Source organism: Ustilago hordei, assembly GCF_900519145.1.
Source record: "Ustilago hordei strain Uho2 genome assembly, contig: UHO2_contig_14, whole genome shotgun sequence".
Lineage (NCBI taxonomy): Eukaryota > Fungi > Basidiomycota > Ustilaginomycetes > Ustilaginales > Ustilaginaceae > Ustilago > Ustilago hordei.
Window position 1 is genome coordinate 579,288 of NW_024545255.1, and position 26,290 is coordinate 605,577.

At 50.3% G+C, this 26,290-nt stretch overlaps 6 protein-coding genes across 6 annotated transcripts; 3 read left to right on the forward strand and 3 right to left on the reverse strand.

Annotated features, from left to right (window-relative positions):
• Window positions 1-1,019: 1,019 nt before the first annotated feature.
• On the reverse strand, window positions 1,020-4,040 carry UHO2_05659 (uncharacterized protein; the record flags this gene model as incomplete). The annotated part of the gene is made up of 4 exons (XM_041554830.1): window positions 1,020-1,641; window positions 2,275-3,053; window positions 3,141-3,526; window positions 3,614-4,040. The coding sequence occupies 4 exons, from the start codon at window positions 4,038-4,040 to the stop codon at window positions 1,020-1,022; spliced, it is 2,214 nt and encodes a 737-aa protein (XP_041410764.1).
• Window positions 4,041-4,615: 575 nt separating this feature from the next.
• UHO2_05660 (uncharacterized protein) lies at window positions 4,616-5,506 on the reverse strand (the record flags this gene model as incomplete). Its single annotated transcript, XM_041554831.1, has 4 exons — window positions 4,616-4,675; window positions 4,758-4,862; window positions 4,950-5,236; window positions 5,317-5,506. 4 exons carry the CDS (start codon window positions 5,504-5,506, stop codon window positions 4,616-4,618), a joined length of 642 nt encoding a protein of 213 aa, XP_041410765.1.
• Window positions 5,507-11,134: 5,628 nt separating this feature from the next.
• On the forward strand, window positions 11,135-14,030 carry UHO2_05661 (uncharacterized protein; the record flags this gene model as incomplete). The annotated part of the gene is made up of 3 exons (XM_041554832.1): window positions 11,135-12,957; window positions 13,270-13,924; window positions 14,004-14,030. The coding sequence occupies 3 exons, from the start codon at window positions 11,135-11,137 to the stop codon at window positions 14,028-14,030; spliced, it is 2,505 nt and encodes an 834-aa protein (XP_041410766.1).
• Window positions 14,031-18,483: 4,453 nt separating this feature from the next.
• UHO2_05662 (related to HST4 - member of the Sir2p family of NAD(+)-dependent histone deacetylases) lies at window positions 18,484-21,339 on the forward strand (the record flags this gene model as incomplete). Its single annotated transcript, XM_041554833.1, has 1 exon — window positions 18,484-21,339. The coding sequence occupies one exon, from the start codon at window positions 18,484-18,486 to the stop codon at window positions 21,337-21,339; it is 2,856 nt and encodes a 951-aa protein (XP_041410767.1).
• Window positions 21,340-21,753: 414 nt separating this feature from the next.
• Window positions 21,754-22,414, forward strand: UHO2_05663 (uncharacterized protein; the record flags this gene model as incomplete). The annotated part of the gene is made up of 2 exons (XM_041554834.1): window positions 21,754-21,966; window positions 22,064-22,414. The coding sequence occupies 2 exons, from the start codon at window positions 21,754-21,756 to the stop codon at window positions 22,412-22,414; spliced, it is 564 nt and encodes a 187-aa protein (XP_041410768.1).
• A 33-nt stretch (window positions 22,415-22,447) lies between these two features.
• Window positions 22,448-24,736, reverse strand: UHO2_05664 (uncharacterized protein; the record flags this gene model as incomplete). The annotated part of the gene is made up of 1 exon (XM_041554835.1): window positions 22,448-24,736. One exon carries the CDS (start codon window positions 24,734-24,736, stop codon window positions 22,448-22,450), a length of 2,289 nt encoding a protein of 762 aa, XP_041410769.1.
• Window positions 24,737-26,290: the final 1,554 nt, after the last annotated feature.

Sequence of the window (26,290 nt, forward strand, 5' to 3'; positions counted from 1 at the left end):
AACTGTGCGACAGCTATTGTCTCGGTATCGGTGACTATCAAGTTGTGCAGTGACAGCGGGTGGCGTTCGTGGTATATACTATCGTAGGTTTCGGCTGACCTCTGTGGACACTCCGTTCAGGGGTAGCTCGGCACGATCGATATTAATGTTATGATGACACCAAGGTCTGGTGTGAGTGTTGATGATGATGAGGTTGATGGTGTTGGTGATGGGATTGGTGATGTCGATGATAATGAGGTTGATGGTGTTGGTGATAAGGTTGGTGGCGTCAACATGAGTGTCCAGTGTGTTGACTTGATGCTTGAAGTGATCCCCGGACCGCAGTGGACTACTGCCTTCGGTTCTATCTATATCCGGACCGCTAACCTGCTATGGGCGCCTTCGGACGTCAGGTAGTGGTGATACAACACACACACTACGATGAGGAGCAACCTTGATAGATTGCTGCTATGCTGACTGAAACTAATGTATACTTATGCTGAAGTGATAACTAGTTATGGTGAGTAGAGTGGATGGGGATCCACTCGACCTATGATGATGAGAAAGCATGGTTATATACCTCTTCACAGCATCGCCAGCGATGCTGCTCCTGCTCTCTCTCTCCAGAGAGTACTTTCTTCATCGAGTACTGCTCAGGGGCCTCTCCTGCTTGGCACCCCTGTTCCTCTTGAGTGGTGTCGACTCCTTCGACACTGCTCCTCCTCCTCATGACCTGTGTCGACTCCTTCGACACTGCTCCTCCTCCTCATGACCTGTGTCGACTCCTTCGACACTGCTCCTCTTCCTCATGACCTGTGTCGACTCCTTCGACACTGCTCCTCCTCCTCTTGACCTGTGTCGACTTCCTGTCTCTCGAGCCCCTGAGTGGTAACCATCTGCATGCTCCTTGAGCTTGGTCCTCCTCGTGGCTGTGCCTGCTCCTTGAGCTTGGTCCTCCTTGTATGTGGCTCGGTTCTCCTTTGCATGTGAATCCATAGGAGTCCATGGTCTCCATGGAGACTACACTACGACCATGCTCTCTACTGGTATCGACTAGGTCTTCGTGTGCTCCTTCCATATGAACCAGTGACCCTCCTGCTTCTTGAGCATCCAGGCCCATGACAGCCCTCTCTCTGGGTAAACCCCCATGCTACCAATCTTGCCTTGTATTTTGTGGGGACCAGGTCTGCGTCAGTCTTGATCTTGAGCACCCATCGTGTGTCAACTGCATTCATACCTTGTGGTAGATCAGTCATTTCCCATGTTCCCATCGCTTCAAGTCCATCCAATTCCTTGCACATTGCCTCTTCCCAGAACCTCCTATCCTTTCCAGCCAGCACCTTGCAAACAGTTGGGTTCAGGCTGTCCTTTCCCTCCTTGGCCTTGGCTACTGTTAGCCCAAAGTAACTCTTCTTTACCCAGGTTTCCGGGTTGCACATGTTTCTAGCCAGCTTCCAGTTCGGCCATGGGCCTCTATCCTCTGGTGGCACCAGTGCATACTCTTCCCTCTCCTCTGTTGTTCTCCCTTCCTCCTCGAGAGCTAATTCCATGTCTATGTACTCTTCCAAAGGCTCTTGCTCTCTCTCATCAAATAGGTTCTCTTCTGTGTATCCCAGATCATCAAGTTCCTCTTCAATAGTTGGGACTGGTGGAGGTTGAATACTTATTGGTCGCCATTCTGATCAGTCTGACCAACACTGTGTCTCCATGAATCTTGCTGAGTTGCTCCAGAAAATGTTTGGAGTGTAGTTGGGGCTATAGAATAGCCATCCCTTTCTTTCCAAGCTGTACCCTATGAATATGGCTGCAACCGCTCGCTGGTCCAGCTTCTTGTTGTTTCGTTTGGCTTTTGGAATGTTTACCCAAGCTAGACATCCGAATACATGCATGAGGCAGATGAATCATTCCAGTGATCTATTGAACATGAGCTGGTATGGAAACTCTCCATCAACGTTGGGAGTAAGATTGATCTTGAATGCTGCCACTCATATGGCATGTGGCCAAAATCTCTTTGGTAAACTCCTTTGCATCAGCAGTGTTCGCATCTTTTCACCCAGGCTCCTGTTCATCTGTTCTACTCATCCGTTTTGCCTGCTGTTGTAACTGATGGTAGTCTGCCACTCTATGCCCTTTTCTAATAACCATTCTAACACTTCGTTACTCTTCCATTCAGTTCCTTGATCAGATCAGATTGCTTTTAGCTTTCTGCCCATCTGTGTCTCTAGGAATGAAACTATTCTTTTGAGTTGCATGAATGCATGGCTCTTTCATAAGAGTGGTTGTGCATGTACATACTTGCTATGATTGTCAACCAGCACTAATGTGCATGTGTATTCTGTCACATGGGATGAGTCTATAATCAGATCGATGTGAATAAGATCTAGGGGCCCCATGGCTGTTTCACTGCTACCTTGCCCCATCCGGGTGGCTGTACTTTTGGACCACATACACTGCTCACATGTCAGAGCTGTATCTGGGTCCAATGCTGCTACAGGTTTGCCTTTCAATTTATCAGCAATCACTCTGGACTTGTCTCGACCTGGGTGTCCCAGATGTTCATGCCAGAGCTGTCTTGTGGAGATCTTTGGTCTCCGGTTGGCCAGCTCGAACTCTTCATCAACTCCTTCAAACAGTGGTGTTGATGTAGTCATCACACTTTGTCGCCATGTGTCACCTTGGAACTCTAATAGTCCACACTCGTGATCTTTTGTTATTCTCAATAGCATACCATTTGCCAAGTGTATTTGTCTGCCTGTCATGTCTAAAGTCACACGTGCTCCCTCATCCATCAGTGAGTTGGTTGACAACAGGTTAATATTGAGTCTTTTAACATACAACACATTTTGAAGATAAACGTCTCCATATTCTGTTGCTATGTTGGTATCTCCCACAGCAGTTGCCTCCAGCACTTCGCTTCCAGCAGTATACACTCGCTTTCTGCAATTTCTTGGATGGATGAGCATGCTGTGGTCATTAACCATGTGGTAGCTCGCTCCCGAATCCAAGATCCAACATGTGGTTCCTTCTGACTTTGGGAGCTGCTGCCAACTCGGGGTGAAAGAGCACCAGACCTCCTAGTTGGTCTTGGTGAGTGGAGAATTTTCGGGAATGACAATGGAAGCATCGCATTTGCTGGCACCGTGCCCATAGCACTTGCATACCCAGCAATGAATCACCTTTGGTTTGGTTGTGGTTTTCATGCTGCCTGTGTCCGACTCAGTGTCATCAGCCTGCTCTTCGTTGCCCCCAGCAATTCTAGCACATGCTTGGCATGGGTCCACTTTCTGACCAGGTACACTTTCCATTGCAGACTGGCATGTAGTCAAAGCTGTTGCTAGAGCATCGAAGCTAACCTGATGAACTGTGGCAACTGTCTCCTTGTAGACCGGGTGTTGAATCGTACACCTCTGGAGCATGGCATATAGTGCATCATTACTAAATGGGGCACCTAGGAGGCTAGTTTCAGTCTGCATAACCCTGATCTCTTGGATCAGCTTACGGGCATCAGTGTGAAACATCTTTGCCTCATTGAGCTCAGTGAGTAATGCTATCCGTCACAAGGTTCTAGTTGCTTTGCTGGTTAGACTCCTTTCAATTTTCTTCCAAGCTTGATGGCAGGTCAGATGATTCTTACTGATGTCGAGTAGGAGGTAAAGGACATTATACTCTCCTTTGGTGTCTAGGGTGCTTTGTAGGACACCCACTAGGGCATTATCAAAGGTTTTATTCCATTTCGGGTGGTCTTTGTCATATGTGCCCTTTAGATGTTGTGTGGCATGGGGAACTACTCGTAGGTTGGCCTTGATGAGTGTGCTCCAACTATAATAGTTGCATGATGTGAGCTTGGGAACTGTCTCCAAGATTTTGGCCAAGGTGCAGTAATCATATTGGTCATCGTCGTTGTCTGATTCTGATCCTCCTTCATCCTCATTGTCAAAATACTCTGTCTCATTACCATTGGTGGCCTCTTCATCAATTTGTGCTTGTTGTGGCATTTTACCTTTTCTTGTCCTCCTGGCTGCTTCACCTGAGCTGGCTTGGCAGTCATTGTCTCCTGCCATATTTGAATGTCATGGGTTCGAGCCCCATGCTGGGAGCCAATTGTATTAGGTACACTGCTCTAGAGGCCACAGTCAGGTGCTCTTTTACAGTCAGGTGTGTCTAATTGAGAAGACTTGAATTGTGTAAGGAGGTAGTGACTAAGCTAAGAACATATATACATATTCTCTGCACCTGACACTGCTCACTTTGTTGAGTCATGCCCATGTGCCATGTATCTTCTTTCATAAGCATTGTCATATCAACATGTCCCCTCCATACCATGGTGTCAATCCTCATGCATAGGCTGCATTAGCTCCCACCAGCCTCTCATCTTGCTTGTCCTCCTCATCACCCGATGCCCTCCCGATCCCCCGATCCTGTGAGCTCCCATTTACTATATCATGCACTAGCGATGCTGGTGCCTCTTCAAGAAAGTATTACTCCGCGAGGCTCATACCCAAAAAAGGATCTAACACTCCACCAATTGAAATATGGGCACGGTCCACTGGGAAAGGACACTTGGTTCTGTTCATCATGTGCACACACACAAGTCGAATTGAACAGTGTCTGTATTGCCAAAGATCGAGAGTAAGGCTCAGTACTTGGCAAGAGCGAGAGCGTTGACGGCATCCTTGATCTGCTGCTTCTCCTCTTTCTGTGGATTGTAAAGGAGAAGGATTTTGGACAGTAAGCCAGGTGCAAAGACGATCAAGAGAGTCAGGCAAGATTGCACTTACAATGAGACCAGAGATGGCCTTGAACTTGGGATGCGAAGCATCGACCAGCATCTGGAAGAGTACCGACTCTGAGGTGGTGATCTTGGCGCCCGAGTCGCGCATTCTCTGCATGGCGACACAAGAAAACAAAAGAGGTATCGGTTTCAACTCTGCGCCATCAAGGAGCAAGGTCAAGTGTGCAGTAGTACTCACCTCAAGAGCAACATCGATCTCGCCAACATTGCAACTCGAAACACCATCCTTGATGACATGCACCTGAATCCCCCTATCCAAGAGGTCGAGCGTAGTCTGAAGCACACAAACGTGGCTCTCGATACCAAAGATGACGACGTGTTTGATATCGCCTGCGCTCTTGAGCCATCTGTCGGTGATGTCTGGCAGATCCATGCTGAATTTAGACTTCGGGTGGACTGCGGTGGAGGATAGCTCTGGAAGCTCTTTGAGGAGGTCGCTGAGTGGGGAGACTGTCGCACCGAGAACTGTGGCAGAAGAAGGCGTCCAAACAGAATCAGAGTCGGCGAGGCACTCGGATGAGATAGAAGATCTGGGAGCGACTTACCTTTGGGATTCTGCTCAGTAGTGAAAACGGGAACATGGAGGACTTTGGCAGCTTTGAGCATGCGAGCGGAAGTAGATGTAATGAGGTCAAAGTTGGCAATGGCGGCTTTGAACCTCTCTTGCATGTCGCAGAGGAAGAAAGCGGTTTTGGGGAGTTCGATGCGAGCTGTACGGAAAGCGGAAGCTGCCATATTGTCGGACGTATGCTTGTCTATGAATCGATGGGAGGGGCGAGGTTGAAGAGGAGTATGATGGTATTTAAGAAGGAAAAGTGCGGGCAAAGCTGTTCTCTGCTGTTGCAGTTGAAGTAGATAAAGCCGCACAAAGCATAGAGGTAGTATTCACGGCCGAGTAAAAGGGCTTGCAGAATAGAGGGTGCAGCAGTGTGCATGTGCACACACACCAAGCATGTGCAAGTAGTGAAAATCTGAAAATTCTTGACTTGCATCTGTACTTAGCACCATCATAAATCATATGAAAACTTCAACTGGCTCCCAACGTGGGGCTCGAACCCTGACATTCAGCACATCAAGGGTCCAATGCTTAGCATAATGCTGCCATCGACAAGAGCAGGGCAGACTGGAAGGAATGAGAGAGATGATGATCAAATGGCCACAGCTGCAGGCAATGGTCGAGAGGAGGGTTGGCTCACACAGGTAGTTAGAATCTTACAGTTAGCAAACCTGGCACTGATGGTGGAGGAAGCAATAGTGCAGGCAATGGGCCTTGTCACCATTAGCAATCAAACCCCATGAGGAGAGACAGAAAAGATTCCCAAGGATGTCTTGAGCTCAATTGCCCATATTAAGAAACTTAGTGATAGCAACTGGCACACCTGGGAGCCTACCTTCATCGACTGTCTGCAACAAGTATGCAACATGAAGGAAATCCTGTACAGCAAGATAGCACCAGGAAGCAAGGGGTATGACAAGGACTTGGACAAGGCACTTGTAGGTCTTATCCACACCTCCTGTGATCACAGTCTGGAGAGCCGCATCAATACATACACTGTTAGGGGTGTGGATGAACATGTCCAACTTGGTAGTACACTATATGCTAAGCTCAAGAAGGTGCTAATGTTGAATGACGCAGTAAAACAAGCAGGCCTGCAGGACCACATCCATACCATATGTCTGTACAATTGTGATGTCATCAAGCTAGGCAAGGAACTGGACTCCATCTGAAATGATGCTGCATGACTTGGGAAATGACTCGATGAGGACCTCAAGAATTCCACCCTATACTGTTGCACAGCACAAGATTGGTTCTATGCCAACTCTGTTGATGCCCTCAAGACAGCCAAACCAGATTGTAAGTACAATGAAGCCTACCACACATTAGCAAAGAAGCAACAGGATGGTGAGGTCACTGGCCATATTAGAGGAGCAGCAAGGGTTGCCACAAGCATGGAACAGGGGAGCACCAACCAGGCAGAGCAAGGACCCAGGGGCAGGCATGATCCTCACAACCCCTCAGCCCCTCCAAAGTGCTATGCTTGTGGAGGACCTAATCACATTGCTCGCAACTGCACAAACACCAACAACAACTCTGCACTGAGTATGGATGGACCCACCACCAATCCAGCACAAGAAGCAAGTCGGTAGGAACTCAGGTGCACCCTCCTAGCAATTGGTGGGGATGAGCAACCAACATTGGACACCTGGATTGTCGATTCGGGTGCAACACACCACATGGTGAACAATGAAAGAATGCTGCTCACCTCAACATGCAAGGACAGTCAGATCTGTATGGCTGGAAATGAAAGGCTTCAAGTGAAGGCCATAGGAGATGCCTCCCTTCAGGTTGGCAATGTAACCATTCAACTATTGGATGTGCTCTATGTGCCAAAACTTAATTCTAATTTATTATCAGTACAAGGCTTGATTGAGAATGGTGCATGGGTAACTTTCAATGAGTTTGGAACCATCATTAAGCAAAATGACAGCACACAAATACAATACAAGAGGAACAGAAGAAAAGGGCAGTTTGAAGTACAGGGAAAGGCACTAGCCCTGGAGTTGGAAGAGACACTTGACGACATCCCAGAGGACAACCAGAACACAGGAAAACTAGATAATGCCCCAGAGGGCAATAAGGACACAAAGCATCAAGACAGCTACCTATGGCATGAGAGGTTCAGACACCCAGGACAAGACAAAACAAGACAAATCTGGGCTCATTACCTAGGTACTGACAAGGAAATGGAACATGAGTTGAAGTGCTGTAATGCATGTAGCCAAGGAAAACAGACTCAAGCATGGATGGGCCAATCAGAGTCAGAAAGAATGGAAGCACCATTAGAGCTGGTACACATAGACCTGATGACAGATTTCAAAGGTCATGCCAACTACCACTATGCACTAGTTGCTGTGGATGACTTCTCCTCTCTGATCTACATGGAACCACTCTGCACCAAGAGTGCCACACTCATGGTGCTGAGGAGGTGGATAGCCAGGATGGAATGGGCAATGGACAGGAAACTCAAAACACTCTGCAGTGACAATGGAGGAGAATGGTGCAGCATAGCAGCTGAAGACTGGCAAACTCAAGAGGGTTTCAAGTGGCAAAAGAGTGTCCCGGGGATCAGCATCCAAAATGGATGGGCAGAGAGAGTGATCAGATTGGTCCAAGAAAAGATGTGCTCAATGCTCATTGGTTGAGCTTGCCCCAGAGAGTTGTGGCTGTATGCAATCACAGCAGCAGCACATGTGATGAACCTCACCCCATCAGCCACCAAGACCATTCCCCATGAGGCCTTTTATGGAACCACCACACACAAACTGGCCCAACAGCTGCGAGTTTTCGGGTGCCTGGCATGGGTCCATGTTCAACAGAAGGACCAGCAAGGTGTCATGGGCCTGGATGCTCAAGAAGCAGGAGGGTCACTGGTTCATATGGACGGAGCACAGGTATCGAAGACCTAGTCGATACCAGTAGAGAGCATGGTCGTAGTGCAGTCTCCATGGAGACCATGGACTCCTATGGATTCACATGCAAAGGAGCACTGAGCCCATATGCGAGGAGGACCAGGCACAGCCACGAGGAGGACCAAGCTCAGATGGTTACCACTCAGGGGCTCGAGAGACAGGAAGTCGACACAGGTCATGAGGAGGAGGAGCAGTGTCGAAGGAGTCGACACCACTCAAGAGGCACAGGGGTGCCAAGCAGGAGAGGCCCCTGAGCAGTACTCGATGAAGAAGGTACTCTCTGGAGAGAGAGCAGGAGCAGCATCGCTGGCAATGCTGTGAAGAGGTATATAACCATGCTTTCTCATCATCATAGGTCGAGTGGATCCCCATCCACTCTACTCACCATACAACTAGTCAATACTTTAGAAACACAAGTACTCATTAGTTACAGTCAGCATAGCAGCAATCTATCAAGGTTGCTCCTCATCGTAGTGTGTGTGTTGTATCACCACTACCTGACATCCGAAGGCGCCCATAGCAGGTTAGCGGTCCGGATATCGATAGAACCGAAGGCAGTAGTCCACTGCGGTCCGGGGATCACTTCAAGCATCAAGTCAACACACTGGACACTCGTGTTGACACCACCAACCTTATCACCAACACCATCAACCTCATTATCATTGACATCACCAATCTCATCACCAACACCATCAACCTCATCATCATCAACACTCACACCAGACCTTGGTGTCATCATAACATTGATATTGATCGTGCCGAGCTACCCCTGAACGGAGTGTCCACAGAGGTCAGCCGAAACCTACGATAGTAGATACAACGAACGCCACCTGCTGTCACTGCACAACTTGATAGTCACCGATACCGAGACAATAGCTGTCACACAGTTTGATAGTCACCGAGTATCTCGACAGACCGACCTGGGTTTCAGGCGCGAGACCCCTGACATTAGAGTGGATCGTTCAAGCAGCTCCTCACGATCACCATGACGGACCCAGACCTCAACAATAAGCTCGATAGACTACTCACTCTATTGGAAGCTCAGCTAGAGCTTACTAGGCAGGGTCATCGAGAGGAACGACTACAACGAGCTCAGCTGGGTAGGGAGGAGACAATGGACCTCTCTCACTCGGAAGACCAAGCAGGAGGAGGAGATGAGTCTATGATAGGAGACCCACATACTCCTACTCCGGCTCCACGACCAAGACGATCAGTCTCATTCAACCTGGAAGAGCAGGAGGACATCAACTACGAGAAGTATGCTTCACCTACTGGGCCAAGATATGTCAAGACTAAGCTGGACCCCTACAGCAGGACTAGGACGGATCCTTACCCCCTGGACCACGAGGAGGATACCAGCATCATGGCAGAGCTTAACCGGTCAAAGCCCATTGCCACCCCCTTTCCAAAGTTCAATCCCCGAGACATGGAGATCTTCATTCTAGAAGCCGAAGCATGGTTTAAGTTCAACCAGGTGTATGAGCAGTCTAGGATGATCAATCACATGGGTGCTCAACTGGAAGGGACAGCAAGAGAGTGGTGGACCTCCAAGCTCCGCATTGATAGAGCTAGAGAAGGAAGGTTGTTCAATGATTGGCACTACTTCACAGAGCGACTGTCAGAGCAGTTCAACCCACGCAATGCTAGGATGGAGGCATACAACAAGCTGTTGGCTCTCAGACTCACAAGTGATGCTCCTGGTGCTGCCACACGTCATGTAGAGCGGTTCAGAGACTTGGAGGGACAGGTCAACCTAGATGACAACGAGCTAGTGATTGATCTCTTCAGAGGAAGTCTCACTCGCAGCATACAGGAGAAGTTTGAGAGGAATCCACCTGGGAAGAGATGGGAGTGGTATCGAGAGGTTGAGGAGATCGATCGACGGAGGATGCTACTACAGCAGTCCTCGGCTAGACACTCACTCCCAAATGCCATGTCACCTCCACTAAGAACTGGGTCTCGGCCAAATCAAAGTTCGATCCCCATCCGACAACCCACTCAACCTTATCCAGCTCGATCACCATCACAAGCAACTACACAAGCAACTATACAAAACCTAAACCGACCCCTTCCTCATCATCCCACCCAACCCTCGAAGCAAGGAAGCCCTGCTCCATCAGGTATCAACACCTGTCATGTATGCAAGGGTATCGGCCATTGGGCCAGAGACTGCCCCAGCAGGAGGGTAAACCCTCTTAGCTCTCGACCCATGGGACCAAAGGTTATGGTCACCACAGCAGACCCCTTCGAGGAGGCCACCGACTCAGGAGATGGCCACACAGGCAGCACTGAGACGGGTGACCCTGAGGCCATGGACCTCAGCTCATACCAGCAACCCATGGACCCCGATCACGAGGAGGAGCACGATGATGACGACGACGAGGGAAACGTCAGTGGGGTGATGCACTGATGGCATGCATTGCTCTACAAACCTCCTCGCCATCACTCTGTATATATCAAGATTGTCAAGTATGTTTCTCTACCAGTGGAGGCAAAGCAGTACTGGAGCTCTCTGGAATGGTTCAAGACCATCCTGCTCGGATACTAGCTGATACTGGTGCTGGTTTGTCCATAGTCTCAGATTCTTTCATTAGTAAGTACCAAATACCCACAAAACCCATAAAAACAAGATCGATCCATGGTGTCACCGGGCACCAACTCTCCATCAATAGTTCTGCGAGCATGCAGGTATCTATTGGTACACACAATCTGGGTGTGGTCGAAGCTTCAGTGGCCGACACTGCGGATTATGACCTCATCCTGGGGTTCACTGAGCTACGGAGGCTCAAACCCACCATACAATGGGATACGGGCCAGCTGGAGTTCAAGACTCAGGAGCAGGACTGACCCCCTAGGAGACCCCCTGAAGCAGCAAGAGCAGGGGACCTAACCATGAGGAGACCAACCCTTCATGGTAACGAGTTTGTCTCAGCAGAGCGCATACTACGAGCAGCTCTGGAAGATGGACCCATAGGGTTCATGCTGTTAGAGGAGCCACCATCATCACTCCCGGCCTTTGGTTTTGTACCTACAGGCGCAGACAAAGGAGTCGAGATGGAGGTGGAGGTAGATCAGGTGGTGACGGCTGCAGACATACCAAAGCCATACCAACACCTGCGAGATGTGTTTGATGAGGTGGAAGCAGACAAGCTGCCCCATCATACCGAGCATGATCTCCACCTCGAGTTGATAGAAGGAGGTAAGCCACCTCAAGGGCCCCTATACCTTAAGGGACCCAAGGAGATGTCCGAGTTGAGGAGATACTTGGATGAGAACCTCGAGAAGGGGTTCATAAGACCATCGAAGAGCCCGGCACGATCGCCAGTGCTCTTCGTACCAAAGAAGGATGGAGGTCTCAGACTCTGTGTGGACTACAGAGGTCTCAACGAGATCACTGTCAAGAACAGGGCACCATTGCCCCTCATCGAGGAGCAGCTGTTCTTACTCAGGAAGGCAAGGATCTATACCAAGCTAGACCTTAGAGCAGCATACAACCTCATCCGGATTGCTAAAGGAGATGAATGGAAGACAGCTTTTGGCACTCAGTTGGGACTCTATGAGTACCTAGTGATGCCCTTTGGCCTAGCCAATGCTCCGGCTCACTTCCAGTCATTCATCAATGACATCTTCCGAGACATCATTGGAGTATATGTAGTGGTATACTTAGATGACTTCCTGATCTTCAGTGACACTGAAGAGGTACATGTGAAGCATGTCACCGAGGTCCTCACTCGCTTAAGGAGCAACAGGCTCTTTGCTAAGCTGTCGAAGTGTGAGTTCCACACCAAGACAGTCGAGTTCCTGGGGTACATCATCAAGCCAACGGGCATAGAGATGGACCCAGAAAAGGTGCGCACTGTCAAGGAGTGGCCAATGCCAGAGTCAATCCATGACATCCAGAGGTTCCTGGGTTTTGCCAACTTCTATCGAAGGTTCATAGCCCACTTTGCTCGCATAGCCAAGCCCTTGACAGCACTGGTAAAGCCTATAGAACGGTTCAAGAAGTTCGAGCTACCAGAGGAGGCCCAACAGGCCTTCCACAAGCTCATCCAGGCCTTCACATCAGCAGGAGTGCTTCAGCACTTCGACTACCACCTTCCAACAAGGTTGGAGACTGATGCAAGTGACTTTGCTATAGCAGGAGTGCTCAAGCAGGAGCATGAAGGACGATGGCATCCAGTGGCCTTCTACTCTAGGAAGATGTCTTCTGCCGAGAAGAACTATGAGATCCATGATAAGGAGCTCCTAGCTGTGGTCGCCTGCCTCACTCAGTGGCGACACATGCTAGCTGGACTACCGAACCAACTGGTCATCCTCACTGACCATGAAGCCCTCAAGTACTTCAAGTCACAGAGACGCATCACAGGTCGACAGGCTCGATGGGCCATACTACTAGCAGACTTCGACTTCATATTGCAGTATCGACCAGGAGACAAAGGTGGTGAACCCGATGCTCTCACCAGAAGGACAGACATGCAACCAGCTGGTGAAGAGCAGGATCACAATGTGAGGCAACTACTGCCTCCTCGAGTGTTCAAGGAGACAGCAGACCATGACTCGCTCCTAGTGGCCCCCATGATCTCGATGGAGTCCATAGCATCAAAAGGTCTCAAAGACCTGGTCAAGATCTTCCAGCCCTTAGACCAGGAGCTACAGGAGATACATAGGAAGAAGCCCTTCGAGGTCAGGGATGACCTATGGTACAGTGGAGGAAGGTTGGTTATCCCCAAAGTGATCATGCCAGGGAGGACCAACAACCGACACTCAAGGAGTGCCAAAGAGGTAGATGGACAGTCTCTCTCTGTAGAGCATCTGCGATTCATGGTGATGACCCAATGCCATGATGGTATCACTGCTGGACACGTAGGAAGAGATGCTACCATCAAGGCAGCACAACGACATTACTGGTGGCCAAACATGACAGCTTGGATTGCAGACTATGTAGCAAGTTGCCCTGTATGTGCTAGGTACAAAGCTCCTCGTCATCGTCCATATGGTTTGCTACAGCCACTAGCAACCCCAGACAGGCCCTGGGGCTCCATATCCCTCGACTTCATCGAAGGACTACCAACATCGAAGAAGTATGACTCCAAGACCTATGACTCTATCTTAGTCATTGTCGACAGGCTAACCAAGTTTGCCATACTAGCTCCAACCCATAAGACAGTCACGGCCAAACAGACTGCAGTATTGCTATATGGACACATGGTTAGACTCTTTGGATATCCAGATCACATGGTCTCGGACCGAGGCAGGCAGTTCATATCAGGAGCATGGAAGGCATTTGCAGAGCAAATGGGTGTGAAGCACTCACTTAGCACGGCTTACCATCCTCAAACTGATGGTCAGACAGAGAGAGTCAATCAGGTCATAGAGCAATATCTCAGGATGTACTGCAACTATGAGCAGAATGACTGGGCCAACCTGCTGGACACTGCGGCCTTTGTATACAACAACACGGTCCACAACAGCATTGGTGTCTCACCATTCTTTGCATGCTATGGATGGAACCCCAAAGCTCATCCTGACATCCCTCAACGACTAGGAGTCAATGATCCAGGTCGCTTCGAGTACCTCATGGATGGAAAGGAGCGTTGCAAGTACCTCCAGGAGCAGATCAGAGAGGCACAACGTAGATCAGTAGACCAGTATAACAGGAAGCACAAGGACATTGAGTTTAAGGTGGGTGATATGGTCTATATCAACCGCCGAAACTGGAAGACACGGAGACCCACACCCAAGTTGGATACCCGGTTTGCAGGACCCTACCCAGTTCAGGAACGGGTAGGACGTTGAGCTTACCGAATCACATTGCCAGCAAACCTTAGGGTGCATGATGTGTTCCATGTCTCCATGCTCGAGCCAGCAAGAACAAGTTCTCTTCCTCAACGTGCTGAACAGCCCACCATGCCACCACTTCCAGATGAGGACCTCGACTTCGAAGTCGAAGCACTCATCGACAAGCGTTCACACAATGGGACTACAGAGTACAAGGTGTTGTGGAGAGGGTACTCAGAAGAAGCTGCTTCATGGGAACCAGTAGAGAACCTCAACTGTCCCGACCTCATCCAGGAGTATGAGGTGTCGGAGGGGGGACGAGTGAGTAGACAAAGTAGAGAAAGGAGTAGAGAGAGGAAGAGAGAACAGGAGGAGTAGAGAGAGGAGGATGACGTTGAGAGAAGGAGGAAGGATGACGGGGGCGATGTTGTCAAGGAAGAGGAGGAGTCAGCATGAACCAGACCAGAGCATGCCTCGACGGAGCTCGGCTCTTAAGAGGGGGGTAGTGTCATGGGCCTGGATGCTCAAGAAGCAGGAGGGTCACTGGTTCATATGGACGGAGCACAGGTATCGAAGACCTAGTCGATACCAGTAGAGAGCATGGTCGTAGTGCAGTCTCCATGGAGACCATGGACTCCTATGGATTCACATGCAAAGGAGCACTGAGCCCATATGCGAGGAGGACCAGGCACAGCCACGAGGAGGACCAAGCTCAGATGGTTACCACTCAGGGGCTCGAGAGACAGGAAGTCGACACAGGTCATGAGGAGGAGGAGCAGTGTCGAAGGAGTCGACACAGGTCATGAGGAGGAGGAGCAGTGTCGAAGGAGTCGACACCACTCAAGAGGCACAGGGGTGCCAAGCAGGAGAGGCCCCTGAGCAGTACTCGATGAAGAAGGTACTCTCTGGAGAGAGAGCAGGAGCAGCATCGCTGGCAATGCTGTGAAGAGGTATATAACCATGCTTTCTCATCATCATAGGTCGAGTGGATCCCCATCCACTCTACTCACCATACAACTAGTCAATACTTTAGAAACACAAGTACTCATTAGTTACAGTCAGCATAGCAGCAATCTATCAAGGTTGCTCCTCATCGTAGTGTGTGTGTTGTATCACCACTACCTGACATCCGAAGGCGCCCATAGCAGGTTAGCGGTCCGGATATCGATAGAACCGAAGGCAGTAGTCCACTGCGGTCCGGGGATCACTTCAAGCATCAAGTCAACACACTGGACACTCGTGTTGACACCACCAACCTTATCACCAACACCATCAACCTCATTATCATCGACATCACCAATCTCATCACCAACACCATCAACCTCATCATCATCAACACTCACACCAGACCTTGGTGTCATCATAACATTGATATTGATCGTGCCGAGCTACCCCTGAACGGAGTGTCCACAGAGGTCAGCCGAAACCTACGATAGTAGATACAACGAACGCCACCTGCTGTCACTGCACAACTTGATAGTCACCGATACCGAGACAATAGCTGTCACACAGTTTGATAGTCACCGAGTATCTCGACAGACCGACCTGGGTTTCAGGCGCGAGACCCCTGACACAAGGCAAGTACAGGGCTAGAGCAAAGCCAGCCATCATGATTGGGTATGACAATGAGCACAAAGCATGGAAGTTCTGCAACCTGGACCAGCCTGCATCAATTCAATGGAGCAACTCAGCAATGTTCCATGAAGACAAAGGATGGAGTGATCACCAGCAGGAGGCATGCAAGCCCATGGAAGTTGAGGAGGAGGGTGCTGCACCAACCACAGTGGAGGAGGAGACCAGATTGGAGGCTGCAGTGGAGGACCTTCTGCCAGCCATGGACAGCACAGTAGGCACTGCCAACACAGCAGTGCTGAACCTGGACCCAACACTTGGAGAGGCAATGAATGGTGAGGATGCCCAGCTCTGGAAGGAGGCAATATGAAAAGAGCTGGAAGGACTCGAGGCAATGGGGACTTGGGAGGTGGTGAATCACCTGCCAGGAGTACCACTTGTGGACTCTAAGGTTGTGCTCTGGCTAAAGCTCAATGCTGATGGTGTGCCCATAAAGCACAAGGTGTGACTGGTTGCAAGGGGTTTCACACAGAGAGAGGGAATTGACTACCAGGAAACCTTCTCCCCAGTAGTGCCCCTTGGAGCAATCAGAGCTATCCTAGTGCTAGCAGTACAGAATGACTGGGAGGTGCATGCACTGGATATCATGATGGCCTACTTAAACTCCAGGTTAAAAGAAGTGATCTATATGAAACCACTGGAGGGATCAGGAGTAGCACCTGGACAGGTATACAAAGTGGTCAAGGGCCTGTACAGCCTAAAGCAGTCCAGTTGAGAATGGAACCAGGAATTCGACAGGTCTTTGCGATGCATGGGATTCTTCCAGGTAGAGTGTGCTCCCTGCATCTACACTAAGGGACAGGGTGAAGATATGGCTATTGTGGTCATTTACATTGATGATACATTAGTCATAGCACCACGACTGGAGACAGTGCTAAAGGTCAAGAAGCAGATCAGCCAGAAATGGAAGATGGAAGATAGTGGCAAGGTCTCTCACTTCTTAGGCATCAAAATTAGTCAAGACCGTGCAAAGCACACCATGACAATCAGTCAGTCAGGGTACATCAATCAAGTGCTGGCAAAGCACCTGGACAAATGTACAAAGCCAACCATGGTTCCAATGCAGAGTATACTGGAGGGAACCCTTGTTGCAAGCACAGTGCAACAAAAGGAGTATCCAGTGTTTGTTGGCAAGCTACTCTGGGTTGCCAACAGCACCTGGCCTGATCTTAGTCTCACTGTAGGAGTTCTCACCAGACACATGTGAGAACCATTGCAGGAGCATTATCAGGCAGCCCAATGGGTCTTATGCTACCTCGAAAGCATGAAGGAGGTGGGATTGGTCTATAGAGCAAGCAAATCGCAAGAGCCACTGGTCGTGCACAGTGATGCAAACTGGGTGAGCAATGCCACCATACAGAGAAAGAGTACCTCAGGGTCAGTGGCATTGGTGTATGGGAACCCAGTAGCCTGGAAGTCAGCAACACAAAAATGTGTATCATTGTCTGCTGTCAAGGCAGAATTCATTGCCACCACAGAGGCAACACGCAAGGTACTTTTCCTCAAGCAATTGCTACACTCAATTGGCATTGCTACAGGGACCCCAATGGTCTACTTGGATAACACTGGTTGCATACAGGTGAGTAAGGACCCAGCACAGCACTGGAAGCTCAAACACATTGACACCAAGTATCACTTCATTTGCAACAATGTCCAAGAAGGAAAGGTGCAGATTAAGTATGTGGACACAACACGAAACTTAGCAGACATACTCACCAAGCCCATTGGAAGGCAAGTGATGCAACAAGCATGATCCAGGCTACATCTGCAAATACCAGTGGTGCATGGTATGGGACCCCCAAGCTATGCAACAGTACTGAAGCATGGAGGATGTGTCAAACAGCAACAGCACAATGAACAGAGTACATATGCTGTTGAGGGGGGGAGTTGAAGTAGATAAAGCTGCACAAAGCATAGAGCTAGTATTCACAGCTGAGTAAAAGGGCTTGTGGAATAGAGGGTGCAGCAGTGCGTGTGTGTGCATGCACCGAGCATGCGCAAGTAGTGAAAATCTGAAAATTCTTGACTCGCATCTGTACTTAGCACCATCATCAATCATACGAAAACTTCAACTGTTGCTCTGATGCCTTTTCCCGCTTGAGCCTCAAGTGGAGGTGGATTTTGTGAGCCGAATTTCTTCTCACCAAAATGTGTGAACAGAAAACCTAACACAATTGACAAAAAAGCGCCAGAAGAAGAATCAAGACGCCGCTCGCTGCCAACTTGTTGGAGGTGTGCAAGAAACATGCTTCATCCGCACTTGGCTCGTTGTGCGCATAAGGCGTCGGCATGGCCGATCCATCTGACAATGGCCGTGGGAAAGAAGCGGATGCTGGCCGAAGAGGCGTGGGAAACAAGGATCGGATCAAGCGAACACAGCAGTGGTGAGAAGTATTGGTGAGAAGTATTGGTGAGAAGCATCGGCTCGTCCGAAGTGTTCTCACGCTCTCGTACGAACTTGGAGCCTGCTTTCGGAAGCTCTCCGACTCTCTCACTCATCTCCCGGCAAGTGCGAGACTGAGGGCCAAGTGCCGTTCGTTGGCCAAACAGAGCGCGTGCGAAACACGCTTTTGAGTGGGCAGCAGCTTCTGTCATATGGAGCAAACGCAAGGAACAACTCTCTCTCTCTCTCTCGCCACCACCTTGCCGCCACCACCTTGCCGACACTACTTATAAAGCAACCCTGCCTTGTCTCTCATCGCCAACTTCCTGGCACACATCACCACTCACACTCTACTCACTCGGAGCAAGGCTGGACCGCATGGGCAAGATTGACACTCTACAGAGCAGCATCAGCCACAACACAGCTCAGTAGGAGCTAGACGGTCATCATGATTGTCATCAACATTCCAGTAGATGGCAACGTCAACGTCTCTCTTCCACCAGAGCCACGTCCACGTCCACGTCCGTGTCCAACGTTGGACAACAATGCACCATCCCCCGGAGAGTCATTGTCATCCTCTTCGGGCTCCAGCACACCTGCCTCTGGCCTTTCCTCGTCACGCCGACTCTCTCGTCGAGTGCAGAGTATGGCCCTCGCAAATCTCCTCAGCAATGATCCATCTAAATCCATCAGAGCTGCCAAGCTTCCAGCAGCGGGCGACGGCTCCACCTCTGACCTCAAAGCACTCGAATACGATCTTCCAGCAGACATCGCCCTTCCACCTTTTGGCCGGCCGTCAAAAGATGTCGATCGCGATCTCGCCCGACTCTACGAAGCTGTATCAGGTGCGCGTCGCATTGCTGTCATCTGCGGTGCAGGTATCTCGGTCTCTTCTCCAGCTAACATTCCAGACTTTCGATCGGCTCACGGTCTCTTTAAGAAGTTGAAAGAAAAGCATCCCACTGCTGGTCTCTCTTCAGGCAAAGACTTGTTCGATGCACGACTCTTCAGTTCCGAGAGCACATCAGCACTCTTCTATTCCATGGTCGCTGAGTTGAAGAGCTTGGCTGATCAAGCAGAGCCCACCATCTTCCACCGATTCTTAAAGAGACTCGATGACCAGGGGAGATTGCAGAGGGTCTACACCCAGAACATCGATGGCTTGGAGGAGAAGGCTGGTCTCAGCTTCGGCTTGGGTGAAGCAGGTGATTCGACGACCACCGTGCGAGCACTGGGCAAGAGGAAGCGAGCCCAAGTCGGCTTTGCTAGGAGCAAGAGTGACTCGCATCTCTTCTTTCACAAGCCAGAAGACGAGAAGCGTCCCATGTTTCCGCGGACCATTCCATTGCATGGCACCTTGCAGACCCTTACTTGCCCCTTGTGCAATCACAAGCTCATCTTGGCAAACACAGTCAAGAGTGAAGAGGTACTGACCGGATCAAGCCAAGGCTCCGCCAGTTTGGGTCATGAAGCGAGCAAGCATGCTATCGAGCTCTTGCAGAATGGAGAGCCTGTCCCTTGTCCAGCCTGTCAGGAGGCGGACCATCTCAGGACCATTGCCGGTTTCCGATCGAGGGGCGTAGGGAGGATGAGGGTTGATATCGTCTTGTATGGCGGCCAGAACGAGGGCGCCGAGAGAGTGGGACAATGTTTGCAGAGAGATATTTTGGGTTTGAGAGACCCCAACGAGCCTCCTGTTCCCGAAAGTGCCGCTGAGACGAGGGCGAGGGAGAGGAAGGAGAAGAAAGAGGCGGACAAGTTGAAGTTGGAGCAGGAATCCCTTAAGAAGGAGGCAGATCAGAGTATCGATAGCGAGGCGGCGGTTGGTTTCGAGCTGGGGAGCTTTTTGCCAGGCGGGGAGAGCAAGGATGATATTCTGGCCAGAGCTTTTGCGGAGCAAGGTGATGAGAAGAGCGTTGCGATTGCAGAGCCTGCCAAGAAGAAGCCTACTCGATCGCCCAGGTTGAAGCCTTTGCCACCTGATCTGCTCATTGTGGCTGGTACGAGTCTCAAAGTGCCAGGCACTAAAAGGATTGTCAGGGAGTTTGCCAAGGCTTGTCATGCTCAAGACGAGTGGCTCATCTACTCTTCCGAAAGTGAAGATGAGAGCAGCAACGCGCAAGATCGGTCGAACAGCAAGAAGCGGAAGCCACGTAAGAAGCCAGAGGAGAAGGAGGAGGAGGTGGTCGTGGAGCAAGACGAAGATGAGGAGCACAAGATCCACGACCCTACAAGACCCATTCGGACTATCTTGCTCAACTATGATTTCCCTAACCCTGCTCGAGAGTGGCAAGACGTTTTCGACATCTGGATTCAAGGCGATCTTCAGAGAGCTGCACTATCGCTCTTCCCAACGAAGCAGCTTGGAGAAGACGCACCACAGGATGCGAAAGTGATTGAGGAGATCGTCGGTAGTTACACTTGGGCTAAGTTCAAGGATTACTTGGAGGAGCAGAGGGCGCTGGCTAAGAAGGAGAAGAGGAAGGCTACTGTTGCTGCAACTGCGGGCGCTTTGGGTGGTGCGAGAAAGGGTAGATGTATGGGAAGGACTGTTAGTGCCGCTGCTAAGATGGAACGTGCTGGGTCCACGGCTTCTGTTGAGTCGACGCAAGTGGTTGTGTCTTCGCAGATGGAGGTAGGGAAGCAGGCAGTCAAGACGAAAGCGGTGAAGGCGAGGAGTCGATCCGAGTCGCCTGTCAAGAAGCCTACTCCTCAGCAGCAGCATAATGGTACTGCGGCGACGGGGGCAAAGAAGGCTCTGACTCGTACAAAAGGCGGGTTGAAGAGGAGTAACAGCAAAAAGAACCCCTTTCTGGATTCCGATTCGTCTGTCTCTCCGTCTCCCGCGTTTGGCTCGAGTACGGTCTCGGTCGACATCCCAACTATCGCCGAAGAACACGAGGATGACGAGACAACCTCAGCAAGGCATCAGGGAAAAGTTCATGACGGTGGCACAAAAAAGCAAAGCAAAGAGAAGGAGCTGCCATCGTCGTGCGCTGTTCCTTCTTTGAGATGTGGATGGTCAAGGAGCGTTACTATGCCCACAGAGCCTCAGTTGACGGTGTTGATTGAAAGTCAGACTGCCAACAGCAGTGGTGGTGGTGATGCTGGTGGGAAGAGAAAGAATAGGCAGATTAGTGTCAAAGATGTTGGTATTGCGGTGAAGCCTTCAGCGGTGTACGGGGGAAAAGCTGTGGGGGTGACGGGAAAAAGGAGACATGCGGTTAGTGTTGCAGGAGTGAGTGGTGCAGGGGTGAAGAAGGGGAGATGGGGAAGGACGCAGAGCGAGACTGCTTGTTTGTAGTACCTACCCAACACTCTTCCAGGGGAGGTTGGATGAATGGCCTTGCTGACTTGCAAGCTCGTTGTGTTTGTGCTCTGTCTGATGTTGGTTGATCTTGGTCGATGCTGTTGCGATAGCATTGATGACTTAGCTGTTAGTTATAAGACAGGTGAAAGCTGAAATCAAGTGGGAAATCCAAGCGAAAAAAGAAGGCCACGAAAAAGCGATCAAAAAACGGCAATTTTACTCGACATATTTCCTTGAATCTCGAGCCCGGACGATCATCTTATCTTTTCCCCCCATCATCATCCACTGCATGCCCAAGCAGCTTTGGAAGCCCACGATCACGACGCCTTTACTCGGCACTGCAACCGCAAAGGACAGGAGAGACTGGCAACGACGAGCTCTTCCACTCCACCCCCAACAAATACAGCAATGGCAGGGCAGAGAGAGGAGAAATGCGTTGATTGTCAACCAGACCCTTGCCACTCCTCAACCTCAATCGCAGCACCAACATCGTCCCTCACCGTAGCGAAAAAGGAACAAGGCCCGAAGAAAGAAGATGTGCTAGATCCAACAACCTTCGTCGCTCCAATCGATCTATCCGCTGCAAGTGCGGGAATGGCCAAGCCGTTGGTTATTATTGAGGTAAGTAGCTATATGCCCGGTCTTGGGTTTACTATGTCTGACGATTGTTGTTCCTTTGCTCTCCTTGTCTTGCAATGCGCTTGTCTCGGGAGGGTAGTACTGCCAACGATGCAAATTCGGCCTTCGAGCAAACTGGATTCAACAAGAACTACTCTCAACTTTCGCCCCCACCATTACCACCATCGATAGTGCTGGCATAGGCTCGATTATGTTAATCCCCAAGATCGACGATGAATCTTCTGGTCGATTTCGAATCTACCTTCTCCCTTCCTCCTTGTCCTCTGCAGACCTGGAAGCGGAAGAGGGTGGAACGGTGTACTCAGGAGGATTGCGGCTGGTATGGGATCGAAAGACTCAAGGTGGATTTCCAGAAATGAAAGTGCTTAAGCAGAGGGTTAGAGATCTCATCAATCCGCACTTTGGTTTGGGACACAGTGATAGAAAGTAAGCTGCGATCCAGATGGCATTGGGACTGTAGTTGCTACTTTTGAGATCTGGCATAATTTCTTCCCGAACTAAGCATTCCAGGAGGTCTAACAACCCAACCCATAGCAGCAGTTATGCCTCTCAACAAATCAGGTCTATATCTCCCTGCTGCAACCACAATGCCCACTGCTGCACCAAAAGTCAATCTCTCTGCCCACAAAGCCGATCTTTCCCCTTGACTCAACCACCCCGGCTTAGCACTTTCGACCATGGCAAACAAGGCCCTTGGTGCAACATACAATGCCATCTCTGCACGTTTCCTCTTTTCTTCAATAAATATACTAAAGCCACAGGCTATACTACCCAACATCGGACCCAAGCCAGCATCCCAAAAGTTAAACGCAACATTAGGCAACAGTCGCGGAAGAAGTGCCGAACGAGCTAGACAAATGGGGAACCAATTTGCAACAATGTAAGTCGCCAGGAATGCAGCCGACCGTGCTGCACCGCTAAGCACTTTGAGCAAGTTGGCGATGGGAGAAGAGAAGAAGCCCTTTGGATTGAAGAGCAAACGGGGGAGAAGATGGACGGGGAAATATATAGCCATAGACATACGCCAGCCTCTAATCCAGCGATAGAGTGCATTTTTATAACACGACGCTCCACCGGTACCGCAATGGACAAGTTCGCATGGCATTCCAGCCATCTCACCCCTTCCTCTCGGCCCGGCTGCTCCGTTGAGTACGAATCCTGGATTGGCTCCCTTTTCTACTTGCCCATCTGCTGCCTTCTTGGCGGCTTCTGCAAACATCGCCAGTGCTTCGGCTGAAGTGTTGGGGAGGCGGGTTGGATCGCCCCATTCGTAAGGATAACCTAATTCTTCAGCTAGTGATCCCAGAAGGTGGACTCCTTCAGGAGTCATTCCTTTCGACTGATACTTCCATCTTAAAGGTTTTGAAGTTCGGATGCAGCGGAGTGCGAGGAGGAGACGTTCGTCCATTGTCGCGAGGTTTGTAATCCATCTAACGTAAGAGGGGGGGAGTCGTTCCGGGTGATAGAACCAAGCCCACATGATTTGAGCACAACAGATGACAAAGATCAGTCCTTCCGCTTCGTTTGCCACCCCGAGGGCGAGTCGGTTGAGCATCTTACCACCGCGAGAGCTGGCTGAGTGGGAGGAGGAAGGGAAGACCGTCGAGCTTCGAAGTTTCGCCTTTCCTGCCGAAGCGGGAGCGGGAGCGGCTAGGGCACGAACGAGAGTGTCCATCCCACGAACTAGGGCGAAGAGGGTTAGGTCGATGGTTGGGGATGGGCGGCCGAGTGCTGCTGTTTCAGGCTTTTCCGGGATGGTGGGTGCAAGGCAAGAGGGGCTTGCAGGTGGGACAGCTGCATCTGATTGGCAAGTTTGAGGAAGAGGTTGGAATGTATTTGTGGGTGAAGCTGGTGCTCTTGGATCCGGGCTGGTTGAGATGAGAGAGCTAACGACGGGCACACCAGGGGGAGGAGGAGCTGGTGTACCGGGAACAGTAAGACTCGTCAGCCTCGACAAGAAATGACCAGCGGGGGCAAGACTAGCAAAGCGAGGTGTCCAAGTACTATTCGCATTCCTGCTACCCAAGAACCCTAGATTGGAAGGACCAAGACTTCTCGGGATCCAACTTGGCGTAGTATCGATGGTGAGCATCTTGTCATCTGCAGTTGCTTTCTTAGCTGAGATCGCAGCCTGACTCTGATGCTGCAACATCATCAGTGCAAGTGCTGAGCTGAGCGAAGAAGCGACAAAAGTGGATGCGATACGCGCTTGTCGAAGAGCATCGAGGCTTTGCTTCTCGGACCAAGTAGCAGCCTTGGCTAGCTTGAGAGTGTAGTATTTTGCAATAGGCCACCAAACAAAAGTCTCTGAGATCCTCCAAGCTGCGATTGCCAGGAAGCAGCTAATCGCCATCCCATTGGCACCAAGCGCTACGACCAACGCCTTTGCGATAGCCTCCAACAGTGTAGGCAGACGATAAACGCTGGGAAGGATAGGCTTGAGACCATCGAGAATGCCAGGTTTGTCTTGAGGCTGACCCAATCCTTTTGCGATTTTGCGCTGCTCGATGAGCCGCTTCTCGGAAGTTCGAATGCGTTTGAGCTCGGTAGTGATGTATTTGACGAGAGCTTTGAGGATGGCGGGGAGGATGTCCATGATGTAGCCTAGCAAATATGCTTTGGCTGCTGGCATGAGGAGCGATTCGAGTGGCGCCTTGGCCATAGCAGTAAAGCGAGTGGTGTTGGTGCGCTCCTCTATGCCTCGTCCACCTGCAGCAGCAGCCTTTACCGGCCGTGATTTTGAAGCAGGCATGGCGTATAGATGGGGGAAACCCCTCTCTCTTTTGCACCGTGTTTCGATGCTGGAAAGAGGGTCGATAGGGATGGTGGTGGTGGTGGTGCTGAGCCAAAAGGGATGAGTAAGCCCGCCAGTCCAGAGTGTTCCCATGCCGAGGTTTCTCAAGGGTTTCATGTTACGCTGTGCCGATCTTACACTCGTGCCCGTCAAAATAGCAAAAGTATGTGAGCTCTACTTCGATCTCACATACTTTGCCAACTTCACTTATCCACATATGCACTACCTAGGCCCCAACCAACTGTCACAATAGGTATCAGCATACCAGCAATCAGACATCCAACCTAGTTTCCCCATTATGGTTCAGCCTCATCATCCTTGTACAGTCCCTGTGTGTAAGTTTGAGGACAATCAGGTAATTTTCTAATTTAGCCAGATACCCCTCATTTGGGTTGTCATTATCATTGAGCAATAGCACCACCATCATACTAAGCAAGAACACCTCAAATACCAACATGGTATGTGGCAATTAGCTCTCTCCAAGTCAGCATGCTTCAATTGTTGCATTGCATCATACTGGGCTGCCAGTACAACAAATCATGGAGCTAAGCAGTGTGTCCAAGACAGCTGTACACAAGACCATCTAGAACTTCAAGGAGTGCAGTGTCTTCAAAACAAAAGCATGATATGGCTGTCTGCACACCTGGACAGCTACCTTGGACTGTTACCTTCAGTGTGAGGTACTCAAAAACCCATTCCTAACATGGCAACAGCTGTCAGCATTGCTTGGTGGCATTCCAACAACACAACTCCAGAAAGCAGCATACTGGGCCAGTATTAACCACTGTATCCCACTTTGAAAGCTGTTTCTGACATCCAAAAACTGGCAGAAATGTTTCAACTGGGCCAAGGCTAACCGGCTCCACTGATTGGAAGTGTGTGCTGTTCACAGACGAGGCAGCTGTCTGTCACAGGGCCTGCATAGAAGACCCTGCGCAGGAGATCCTGGATAAACATTGGGTGCATCATGCAGAATGAATTGATTCCACACATGTCGTAGAAGAGACCACATGGAGCGGGAACCAGATCATAGGAGTGACCACATGGAGTGGGGGGATGACAATAGGCGCAACCACATGGTCAGGAGCAGGATAACAAGGAGACCACGAGGTCAGGAGGATTCACAAGATAGGGGTAGGGGTTGGAAGATGACCACACTGGCTATGACGAAGGGGAACAGTGTCAAGGATACTGACATGTTGCTCAAGAGGAGGAGGAGCAGTGCCAAAGGAATCGGCACACCATTCAAGGAGGAGAGGAGCAGTGTCAAGGAGGTCAATACACTCCTCAGGAGGAGCAGGAGCGGTGTCACAGGTGACACTGTGCAAGCACATATATACACTCATTTCACCATAGCATATGAGTGGATCCTCATCCACTCTACTTACCACTTAACTTACTCTTTACTTTGTTCCATATCATTGCAATTGCAGTGCATTCCAAAGACATTCCAAGTGCATGTGTTGTATCACCATTGGATGTCAGCTGTAGGCAGTGTTCTTCACTGCAGTC